This window comes from Barbus barbus (assembly GCF_936440315.1).
Source record: "Barbus barbus genome assembly, chromosome: 40".
Classification (NCBI taxonomy): domain Eukaryota; kingdom Metazoa; phylum Chordata; class Actinopteri; order Cypriniformes; family Cyprinidae; genus Barbus; species Barbus barbus.
The window spans coordinates 3,788,351-3,801,273 of NC_136718.1; the positions used below are offsets into that span (position 1 = coordinate 3,788,351).

The 12,923-nt window shown below is 37.1% G+C and overlaps 1 protein-coding gene across 2 annotated transcripts in view; it reads right to left on the bottom strand.

Annotated features, from left to right (window-relative positions):
• Window positions 1–6,130: 6,130 nt before the first annotated feature.
• The window catches only part of LOC306859706 (utrophin-like), a gene marked incomplete at its 3' end in the record, with an annotated part of 219,628 nt that continues 212,835 nt past the window's right edge, over window positions 6,131–12,923 (bottom strand). For both annotated transcript variants that reach the window (XM_079400906.1, XM_079400905.1), the window contains 4 exons: window positions 12,752–12,821; window positions 12,562–12,648; window positions 10,042–10,067; window positions 6,131–7,376 (listed from right to left, as the gene is read on the bottom strand). In XM_079400906.1, coding sequence (XP_079257032.1) covers window positions 7,368–7,376; window positions 10,042–10,067; window positions 12,562–12,648; window positions 12,752–12,821 — 192 coding nt within the window. The remainder of the gene's footprint in view (window positions 7,377–10,041; window positions 10,068–12,561; window positions 12,649–12,751; window positions 12,822–12,923) is intronic.

The following is a 12,923-nucleotide window of genomic DNA, read 5'->3' on the forward strand; positions in this document are numbered from 1 at the left end:
AGTAATTAGAGCATAGTGCATTATTGGAGACACGACTAAAGCCTGGCTCACACTGCGATTTTCGTATCATGTTCGTACAGTGTGACAAGCAACAATCACAAAAGACTATTAAACATCGCACAGTGTGAGCCCAGCTTTAGTGCTGAGAATTTTTGACTTTTACGCAGGTTACATTGTTAAACCAGTAGATAGCAAAAAGTAGCAGTCACTGAATCATTTAATTAAATAATTTGTTCAGGAAATGCTGATGCTGAGTCGTAAATTGCCTACTTACTGTACACTATGCCTTAAAAGTATGTACTTTTTTGTGAAAACTTTTGAATATGTAGCAGAAGAGTAGGCAAGCTTTGGGACGTACTAATGTGTCATAAAATTGCATGCGTTCTGTCACTGTAAACCGGCCTGTCAATCATCCTGTCACATTTCACATACTCATACGCACTCAACATTTCAATTAAATTTACATTACTAAAACATTTTTTTTTTCCTATGTTGTTTTGCTGTTGTGCTGTTTATATCTTTATAAAAGTTCACAATGTTGTTTCAGATGAAATATAACAGATAACATTGCATGGATATCAATAACTCAAACCCCTTTCAGGGCGTCTCTAATAACTGTTGGTCTCAATGTTTGTAGTTGTTTTAAGTGCTTTTTTTACTGAATCCTCCAAAGCACAGTAGGTTGTGGGCAAGATTAACCAATGTGCATGGATCCACACTTAAAAATGTAGCCAGGGATGTTTGGCATACACTTTTTCAACATACTATGAAGGGGTTGGAATCTTGATTTAGAATTGAATTTGTATTTGCTATATGCACAGATTTAATTTTAGATTTGATTCTAAACTTTGAATTTTATTTGATCTAAAATGAAAAAATAAAAGTGTGCAGCTTTGCATCAACCTATGAACGGTTTGGGTGAGCGTCAAGTTGAGAGACAATCAAAGAAAGTGGTTATCAGCTGGTTCCAATTAGTGGTCAATCGTTCGACGTTAGAAAAATGTGTGAAAAGTATAATACTGGTGCATTCTCAATGTTTAGTGATTTAGCCTCAGATACAGGATGTGTTTGTTTTACAAGCAGGTATTATAATTATTACTTGCACGTCCATGTCCAACACACTTCTGGTGTTTAAAAAGTACCTGGACATATAAGAGGTGGCAAATTAGCAAATAAAACAAAAAAACTTGATGTTGAACAAGCTTGATGATAACAAACATTATCATCAAGAAAATTGTTTTATGCTTTGGTGCTTTTTCTAACCTCACTTACTATTTAGAATGGATACTACATGCATCGGGATGAAGGATGAGTCATTCAGGACTGAATTAAGCAACTGTACGAGTGAGTCATTGCATCGTTCACCCATCTGATTTGTTCAAAAGCTTTGATTCATTCAAGAACACTACTACTGTGTGCTGCTCAGACTATTTTTTTAACCTAAATTGTTCCTTTAAGCGCTTTACGGCAACATTTATCACAGAAGTCATTTTAATGTTTAATGTAATGGCATGCAACATTGAGAAATATTGTCTAAACATGCCAAATTGAAAATCAAGCTTTGAGTTTTGCCAGCAAACTCCAGGCTCTGAAAGTTGCTTATAATGTCAGAAGAAAAATGAAGCTGTAAAGTCGCCCAGCAGTGAGACTAATAGATGGGCAGCAGCACTGCTGAGGTCAGACGGCCGCTTTCTGACAGCGCCCAAGATGACCAAGATGAATCTGCTTCCCGCTTCTAACAACTAATGATAACATCAAACCCTGTACAGAGGGACAGGCATGATTTACTGAAGAATAACACCAGAGTAATGTCTCTAATTCTTCCGGGAACTTCTGGACCGTACAGAGGAGGGGAGGAAAAAGGCTTTGCCACTAATTAGTTCCCTCTCTCTCTCTCTCTCTCTTAGTTCAAGCTCATTTCCTCTCTCTCTCTGCTTACAGTATAATGCAAACACACCCTCAGAGATTAATTCATTTCAGGAGTAAAGAACCCCAGAACTTTCTTCCACAATGAAGATGTCCATTTGTACTGTAATTGTGAAGCAAACGTTTTTAGTAGCTGATGTTTGAATCAAATCATGAATCACAAAAACAAACAATTAAATATTAATGCATACTATTTATTTTATTTGAAAGCATGCATGATAATGCAGGGGTCTAGATAACACCAGACCTTCTTGTGATATTTATTCACAGTCATTCCATTGTCAGTACTGAGGCTTTGGGAAGTGATTATCAAAAATGCAGAACACACAACCCGTTAAACCAACAGCAGCAGAAGAGCACATCACTGAAAAAAATGCTGCTTAAAATTTTTAAGGTAAGTGGTTGCAAACTATTTATTTTAGCTACATTTAAATAATAATAAAAAAAGTTGAATGTTAGTTTCCTAACCCTAACACTTAAAATAATTTCATAAATTCAATGAATAATTTTTTTTCAGTGCATCGGGTGCCACTCCTAAGTACAGGAAACAGGCTACAGTTCACACATGCTTATCAAAATTGGACAACAGAAGATTGGAAAATGGTCGATGAGTCTCGATTTCTGCTGTGACATTTAGATGGTAAGATCAGAATTTGGTGTAAACATGAAAGCACGGATCCATCCTGTCTTACATCAGTCTTTCAGGCCAGCCAAATAAAAAAGAAAACTCATGGTATTGATACGCAAAAATGGATTTTGGCGTGTAACGCAATGGGTAGGATTAGGGTTGTGAGTATTATATGCATGCCAAACACGTGCGTATCATATGTGTTTCAATACCAGGAGTTTTAGTTTTTATTTGGCATAATATTTTTATGCATTTTCATGAGACCGGGCTCTTCAGGCTGCTGCTGGTGGTGTAATGAGGAGGATACTTGTGATGTTAATGTTAGTTAATGCAACGTTAACAATCTAACTAGATCTAGTGATGGCTACTTCCAGCAGGATAACATGCCATGTCACAAAGCTCACCCACATTCAACTGTGGCCCACCCAGTGGTGATTTTCCACATGGATAGACTTATAGATTGAAAACTTCATGAGACAAGCGTGTTTAAAGCATCATACTTTATTAGCTTAGGTGCAGCTTAAGTATGTCCTTTGTGGAAGGAAACACAAATGATGTGCTAGATATTGTTCTCCACAATAAACAGAGTATTTCTACAGCCCATGATGTTTACTCCCATTTGAAGGTGAACTGACAGAGACACTTGATCATGGGATCATCTGCAGCTCTCAGACTGAGGTAATGCTTTACAATAAACTTCCTTTGGTCAACGTTGCATTAACTAACATTAACAATGAGCAATGCATTTCTTACACTATTTATTAACCTTTGTTAATGTTAGTTAATAAAAATACAACTGTTCATTGTTATTCATGCTAGCTCAGGCACGAATGTTATCAGATAGAACTTTTAATCTTAATAATGTATTAATAAATGTTGAAATTAACAATGTTAACCAATACTTTATAAGTATTGTGTATTGAACCTATGCGGTGTATTTTCTGTTGGCAATTTGACAGACAGATTTCATACACTTTGCCAGCTCTGCTTTATGTAGATCCACCCACTTCCATATTTCTGGCCTGAAGTGTCATCAGTTACTGAGGATATTCTGAGGATCAGGTGTTTGGAGGAAAGTGGTTAAAAAAGGCATTTGTCACAGCAGAAAAGCAATGTTGTTTCATAAGCAATTTTGATGAAAGAGTACTAAAACTTTTTTTTAATATATTATTAGGAATAACATGCACTGATGAATCTAGCATAGTGACCAGGAATGTGTAAAAGTAAATATAATCAATTTTGCATTAATGTTGAATTCAGTAAGCAGACCCCAGAAGAGAAAAACTGCAACAATACATGAATATTAGATTTTTTTTTTTCAATAAAATCAGTCACCGGAGGATTGTGCTGTGAAGGAAAATGAAGCATTGTGAAAATCTTCCCGTTTCGTTCAGCCGAGGCAGGCTGAAGCTTGTGATAGAGCAGGTTAATATGAGGTGCTACAGCAGCCGCTCAGAATAAAATAAATCTAGTCAAGATGGGTAAACTGTGCCACTTTCTACATTCACATTGCAAACAAGGTTATAGTGAAATATGAAATATTGCTCCTTTGAGCCTGCGGAAGCTTGTTTGTCTTGTAAGAAAAAAATAATAATTTTCTTTGAACGGTGGGCTTGTGTTTGCAAGTGCTCACTCTTTTTAGAAACAAATTTGGCCCCGACACCCCTGCCCTTCAGCTTTTCAATTCACCAGTCTAATAGTATTCTCTGCCTTTGGAGACGAAGCACACTGGTACTATTATTGGAGCCACTGACTTTTTACCCTACAGCAGCCATTTTAAGAAAAAAATGCTTAATTTAATAATTCATAGCTAATGCTCTTGACATAAAACACTTTTACCTGACATGTAGAAATATAGTTTGACAAGCATAAACTGTTAAATTTTGATTTCATGTTGACCAAAAAAAACTTTGAAATGACTTTTAGTTTAAATCAGACATAATTTCTCTAAATCGTTTCACAGTGTGCTCAACTTCATTTAAGGATCTTGGAATATAACACACAGATCTCACTGACAACTACCAATATCTTCTTGTGTTTTCCAAAGAAAGGAAGAAAAGGTTTGGCATAGGGCTGGGCGATATGGCAAAAAATAAAGTCTCAATTCTTTTCAGAATGTTTGACCGATTCTTGATTTCGATTTTTTTTTTTTTTTTTCACTAGTCAACTTAAAAATGTAACCACAACTTGATTCAAGTTCTTTAGTAACCATCTAGTTAAAGAAAGTTCAATTCCAAGTTCATCACACATCATGAGGTTGTCAACATGGTGTAAATGTAAAACTAATCACTTGTTAAATGTCTTTGCAGAAAAGATGCATCAAATATGAAGCCACATATTTATATAAACTTGTCTTAAACATATAGGCCTACGTTCAGAAATATTTGAAGAAAAATGCAAAAAATGGACTCAGAAGTCAAATTCAACATGACAAAGTATAACAGACTATTATTAACTACAGGATGTGTTTCGTAAAAAAAGAAAATAACTGCAGCTTTTAGCCTGTCACCATCATCCAAACATGAAATATACAGTAGTTCTTTACAGGTTTTTCATTCCACTGCACTCCATTGTTTTTTCTTGTAAACATGCGCTTGGACACGTTTGTGTCTGTTGCATGAATGGCATTCTAGAAACGAGCTCAAGATTCAAACTCGTGTCTCCTTGCATTTCCCCCCAGTTCCGCTGCCTGCCTGCATAACATCTTTGTCAACGCAAAAAGCGTGTTCTGTGTGAATATATGATATATATGAAGAGTTCATTTGCAAAAACATAACGTTTTTAATAATTTTCAAAAATCATGTTATTTTTTCATTGTGCATTCCAATTAATCTCAATCAAACTGCAGTTGGGTTATTTTGATTAGGTTAAAAAAATCCAGCTATATAAAAAAATTATTTTTGAAAATTTTAAAAAAAGTTATATTTTTGCAAATAAACTCTTCATATGTTCTACAGTCCTTCATAGAGCGCATCACACGTGAGCAGTTCATCCCGTGCATCGACATCGGATCATTCTTTTCTCTTAACTGTTATCATTAGCATAGTGTCAATGTATCGGTCCCACTTTATATTAAGTGACCTTAATGACTATGTACTTACATTTAAATTAATCATTTAGTACAATGCACTTATTACATTTATAATTACACTGTTGACCTATCCCTTACATCTTAACCTATTCTTAAACCTACTCATACCACAAACCTGTCCCTAACCTTACCCATATCCCCAATAGCAGCAAAGAAGTGTTTTGCAATACAATATGAACATTGTACATACAAAGTACATAAAGTGGGACCAATGTACCTATTTGTAACGTTAGGTAATATTTGAATTCAAAATCACGATTCCTCGATTTTTAAAAAAACTAAATCATGGCAAAACATTAAATTTGAATTAAAATGATAAAATTGAAAACGAAAAAAAAAAAAAAAAAAAGGCCTAAGATCGGAAAAGCAAAATCGCCCAGCCCTAATTTGGAATGACATGGAAAAGCTTTTATATTTGGGTGAACTAGGCTATTCAACTTTTTTACCCTTGTAAGACAATGCGATTAAAACAAAGCACAAGAAAACACTCATTATAAAAACTTTATTTTGAATAAAACATATGGAACCTCATTACATGTAGTGTGTTGGGTCTTATCGATCTATCTCGGGTCAGAACAGCACAGCATCGGTGACAGAATCAACTTCAGAACAATGTTTAGCAGGTGTTACAGTAATGTTAAAATCTAACACTTCACTGAAGGTAGCACACCACAAATACACAATGTAGAAAAATCAAAGGGCTGCTGGGAAATCAAGGGAAAAGCACAAGTAGTTACTCGCATAGCAAGTGCAACTTTATGGAACGACCGCTGGGGTGATTTCCTTAGTTTGTTTTTGGAAACGAAGCGTGAAATCAATTGACAGTCACACCAATGAATGATTGATAATGTCTGAGGTAGCAAGGCAATCATGGCTTTCTCTAATTTTTTGTTTTTTAACATTTATTTAGAAAACTATACTACACAAAGATAAATCATCTTGGGCCAAACGTCCTAAAAATCCACATTTCCTACATTTGTCTTTTTATAATATAATCTCTACATGACTTTGAGAAACACAGCATCTCTCAGCCACTAGTCTCTCCTGGAATGGATGCTTTATAGGCACAAAAGGGTGTTTATGACGCATTCGAACATTGTGTAGTACATCTGTGCGTGCGCTCTAGAAATGCAGTCAGGGTTCGGATGTGCTGCTGCCAGCGGCACAAACTGTCGAAACAATGCTTTAAAGGGAGAGTTCACGGCAAACACTGTCAAAACAGGCGAAAACTTGAACAGAACAATGCTGGGGGCAACATGCGTTAACAGTTTAGCATTACAAGACCGATTCGTCTTCATATCCACTGATGTTTACGACGTTTTCCGACTAAACTAATAACAACGTGCTGATTTGAACAGCAACTGATGTGAGCTGCGTGTGGTAGCAGTGTGGTTCCATGGTGAACATTGAAATAAAAGCATACAGGTTACATGATAAATGGCCCCCATAACCCTAAATAATTATCCGAGTATTAAAACAATGGGCAGATACACCTCACGTACAATCTACGTGTGGATCAAATGTACAGTTGCATAGTACAGACAGACGCAGTAGTAATAGCCATTGAATGAACTGTGTGGTCCTGTTCCAGAGTCTTTGGGTTCGAGGACAAATGGGAATCTGCATCTCTGGAATGGGAATCTTCCTGTCATGTCGAGTTCGAGACTGCTCTTCACGTCTGCGAGATTTCTGCTCTCCAATGGGATGTTCTGCTGAAAACCTTCACATCACCTGGACACAAACATCCATATATCGTGTAAGTGTCTATAATACGTGAACCAAGTATGAAAATGAACAAATCTACAAATAAAACGTAGGTTATCCACTTTATTCTTCATGTAAAAATGGGAGTGGCTTAGCTTAGCTCATTGGCGTCCAGCTATTTATAACTGTACAAAACAGCTCCATGTGCTGCTTGATATTGCAAATTGGTGTGCTTTACCATATTTTAACGTATTATCTTAATTATGAACACACTGGTTTGTAGTGCAAAGTTTTACCGTTTACTGCACGTTATTCTTCTTGTTATTTCTCTATACAGCAGCTAATGAACCGGAAGTCTCGCCCATAGGCTTACTTCTTCGATTAAGAATAAGTTAGATAGATAAACTACACCATGATCACGATTTCAACATCACTAAGCTTCCGAAAACACTTCATTTAAAATCTAAAAGTTGGAAAGTTTGAGTTATAATTTTGTGCAAGAGTGAGAGAGAGTATAAACACACCAAGGCTGTAAAAGCAGACTAGTCAATAGATATGTTTATTTCTTCGGCGTGATGATGTTAATTGTCCCCGACAACCTATGTAGTCTCATTTAGCCACAGTGTGAAAATATCTTGAGTTTGTTAACCATATATAATATTTCAGGCCTTTTACCAAAAAACATTCAAAACCCATTGATATTGACTTTAAAAAAAAAAAAGCTAATTGGGTTCTGGGTTTTAGGACTCATTTCTGCAGCACTCTATGGCTTTACACAGTCACAATTTGGATTCCACGGGGTTGCAAAACACATTAACAGTTCCTTTTAATTTAGGCATAAAGTAATGCCTTGAGTAAGTAACTACTAATTCAGTGAGTGAATATTTTGATACGTCATGAGTTATAGGCTGTTTTGTGAGCCTTAATGTAGTAGCATTTCAGAACTGTTAAAGGAACCACACTTAAAGGGGTCATATGATGCGATTAAGCATTTCTTTCTCTTTGGAGTGTTACAAGCAGTTTGTGGATAGATAAGATCCCTAAAGTGGCAAAGACTAAAGTCTCAAACCCAAAGAGATATTCTTTATCAAAGTTAAGACACTGCCACGCAGCCCTGAAATGGCTCATTCAAACACGCCCCCACATGTCTACGTCACGATGTGGGGAGATTTGCAAAACACCACCCAAATGTATACGCAATGAAAGAAGGTGGAACTATTATTCTCGCTGTAGTTGCTGCCGCCGGCGCCATGTCGTTGAGACGCTGTGTGTTTTGTTGTGAAAGCGAAAGTACTTTGTTTGGGCTTCCAAAAGAGGACAAAACTAGAAATCAGTGGTTAAATTATATTTACAACACTTTTCCAGAACAGTACAACACAAATATCAGGCTGGGAGAGAGTAGCCTACAATGTGAACACTATAAAGTGGGGCAATTCCAACATCGCAAGGACAGTCTGGTGCTTCTGACTCACAGCCTGTTAGTACATTTTGATATTTAAAGAATTTGCTACTGAGTATTCAAACGCGAGTTTAGCAGTGTAGAGAAGTGCTTGTTTGGTGTTTCTACGATCACAAATGCAGACATGGTGTTATGTTTACGCGGTGCGGCACAATGCGTAAAAAAGACCGTATGAGTCATTATAATCAGTAATTACGCCTCGTTTTTTAATGGGTTTTATTGTTTTAGTCTCGTCACACAGCATCACAACATTTCCGTCACACACGAGGTATTCAGCCAATTACAACTCACCATGTAGCTGGCCAATCAGAGCACACCTCGCTTCTCAGAACGATGAGCTTTGTAAAAATCGGTGCGTTTCAGAAAGGCAGAGCATAGAGGAGCAACAATAATGTACAGTATGTGGAAAATAATGTGTTTTTTGAACCTCGAACCGCGTAAACACATTGCATTACACCAAATACACAAAATAATGTTATTTTTAGCAACATCATATGACCCCTTTAATGAAAATAACTTGGTTCCAGTTTTTGAATGAAAACTTTCCTAAATGCACTCTTAAAAATAAAGATTCTTTATTGGCATCAGTGGTTCCATACAGAACCTTTAACATCCATGGAACCTTTCTATTGGACAAAACGTTCTTTATAGCTGAAAAAGGTTTTTTGATTATGAAATTTTTTTCACACCAAAATAAATAATGGTTCTTTTAAGAACCATTCACATAATGGTTCTTTAAGGAACCCAAAATGGTTCTTCAATGGCAGTTTAGAATATTTATTTTTAAGAGTTCAAGAACTGATTCTCAATTCCCTACCTTTAACAATGTAAATGCTCCAAATCCAACTTTTTCAAATAAAACCAGTCAATAAATCATCACAGAAACATGACATATGGAGATGCCAATCTATCAGCTGGGACGGATCTTCTCACACAAGCTCATCACTAAGATGTTTACATCCAGTGATGGCTTGAAAAAACAAACACCAATTAAAAATTAATTTCTCCATAACAGAAACATGATTGATAATGTTTCCGTCTAAGCTGGTGCAAGCAAACTAATGGAGCAGAGAACAAAAATGTCCCATGCTTTCAGAGACTCAGTTGGGGATTGGATATTAAGAAAACTGGTGGGGATTGTTGGTAAAATGGTGTCGCAGATTTTTCTTTTCACTTTGTGGTCATTATGAATTACTGTGGAGTGTTTTTACTGTTACATGTGGTGAGACTTACCCTGGGCCTTGAGGACACACTTGACGCTACAGGACCCAGAAGGGAAAGACAAAGAGAGACACAATTAGGACAAAATAACAGCTATCCTATCCAAGACATTCCTGACAAGAACAACACATGTAGACTCTCCACAATGGCCAAACTTTTAATTCAGAGCGTTCAAGCTCAGACTCAAGGGACTGCTCTTCTGAACACTGAGCGAAGCGCTTTAATGAACTCAACAGGGAGACGACAGCAAACAAGAGCGAGACGGCTCCAAACACTCATATCACCTGGGCCTCTGTCCTTCATTAAAACTCCCATCAAACAAAGAACATGGAAATGGCCCCATATTTTCTCCCAGACGGAAGCTCATCGCACACAAGGGCCCAATGCAGTGAAATGACAATGTGCCAAGATTAATGTTACCGAGTTTCTTGCTAACAATGCAAGCCAAAGTCAGAGCGGAATACAAAATTAAGTTCAACAATAACAATAAAATCTTATCAGTAACTTCTAGGTAATAAAAACACTCGTTTAAGTCGAGCCATTCCATAAAATGGAGTCTCTAAAGGCTTCGCTATGCGATTTTGTTTCAAACAACAGCGATTGCAAACACAATTCACAATCAAAGCTCTCAGACTGCAGGAGTGGGGGCGTTCTCAAAGGCAGAAGAGTGTCGGATCTGGCAGACTGACAGTCGTAAGATGAGGCCACTGCAGTCTGAGTTGAGGGAGTCTGGGAGATCAATACATGAATGAAAATATGAATATGACAGGTGCGAAACCAATTGGCATACTGTCCATCCTAAATACTAGGGCTGGTCTGTTGTACAGTGCAATGCATCACATGATTGGATGGCATCTTCAAGCACGCATGGCTGCTTCTGCGTACCACATTGTTTGTCAACTGTCAATTTGAGACGTCTTAAAGATCGCCTGTCACAATGGCTGGTCGATGAGCGAAATTACCCATCACTGCACAAAAAATGCCTGCATTTGGGTGGTGGCAGGTGTTAATTTCATACCGGAGTCTGTTTGGACTTGTTGCAAAAAGACTGAGCAATGAAACAATAAAACAGATGAGATACATGATGGAAGATGAGTCAATCTGCTATTAGTGAAATTCTGAGCTATTTTCTGGTTCCAAAACATCACGCTATATTGCACGAAAGCGTCAGCAGCGCCTCGTAATTATTCATGACATCATGTCACATTGTCCTGAGACAAGCGCTTCAAACGCTCAGCAGGCACTTCAGTGAGTTGATACCTTACAGAAACACTTGAAAGCCTCGAGTGTTCGTCCTCCCTTGTGATGCTGATGGAGCGACAGGCTTTCAATCAACCAGCAGCTTTGAAACGTTTGAGTGCAAAGAGCAGTTATCAAGTGAGAGTTTCTAGATTCATTAGGCAGTGGACTGAGACAATCTCACAATGATAACAATGGAGACAAACACCATCAAAACACTCACAGAGTCAACATCAAGGAATAACAAAAGTTGTTAAAAATGCACATTCACTTTTTGATGCAAATGAAAACGGCTTGCATTTATTAGTGCATTGAATAATAGAAATAAAATGAGCTGTGTGTATGTGTGTAATGCACTGTGAACTTGCATAATACAGGGCATTTTGTTGAGTGCAATTATGAATAGCAGCATGCATTTATGAAAACCTTTGATGCCATTAAAGCAAAATAAAACTGCGTGGATCAGACACAACTGTTGTATTCTGTCCTCCCTCCACTCCTACTCATTTCACTGTGCTGAAATGAAGGGTTTCATGACACTTTACCTAAATGTGAGGTAAAAATGATTGCAGCTATATCCTAATCCCAGTGCACCATCAATGGCATGTTAAAATATTCCAGTTATAGCTTAATTGTAAGTGTACTTAAAAGTATATACTGGTGAAGAACATACTTTTAGTATGTAGTAGAGTATGCACATGAGGAGCAACTTTGAATGTTAACTTTCAGCAGGCTTGGTTCTGGAAGTATTTTTCTCATTCATTTTATTCATATGCATTTAAAAATAAATCTGTTTTAATTCCTAATTTCCTGTTTTAAATCCTAATTCAAAATATTAATATATAAAATCAAATTGTACACATGGTAGGTTTATTGTACAATTTTCTAATGTATACAATATTTAATTATGTTATTCATAATGCTGGCAATTGCAATGGTCTCTGTTGAGCAATTTCTATTTCTGTGTTTACGCTGATTTTTGATTGTTGGATCTCTCTTCAGGATTATGGGTAGTGTGTTATCTCACTGAAAATTTTAGCAAACAGTTAAACTTGGCAAAAATGTCTTTGTTCAAACTTTTGAACAAAGAAATTTGCTTTCTCTATGAAGCAAAATGAATGGGATTTTACTTCCAGACCCCGACTGTTACGCTCTACTGGGATGCAGCCAAAGACTTCACTGCACACTGGGAAATAAAGAAGGAAGCAGGTCAAAAACCTAGAAGACAGCCGAGTATTAGCCGACATGCTGAGAGATAGATTGAGAGCGGGAAAGTCAGAGCGTTAGACTTACGAGAGCATGCAGGAAAACTGTGGTTAATCTGTTCCACAACCTCAGCCAGATCAGAGTTACTGTTAGCACACTGATGGAGAAACTCATCTGAGGACACACACAGAATACACTCAACAGATTATTACATAAAGAAGTCAATCAGAGCCCTCAGTATAATCACCCAGCGTTGTGAGTGTGTGTGTGTCTATACCTGTGAGCTCGGCCTGTCCTGCTGTATCCTGATGGAGAGAGCCAGAAGAGGACGTGCCATTTAACTCAGGCTACAAAGAGAGATAGGCATTGTTTAAAATCAACTTAACCCTAACTGATAGTGATACACCTACAATACAGTATCAAATATTGAAGTGCTTCTCCAGTGCTTC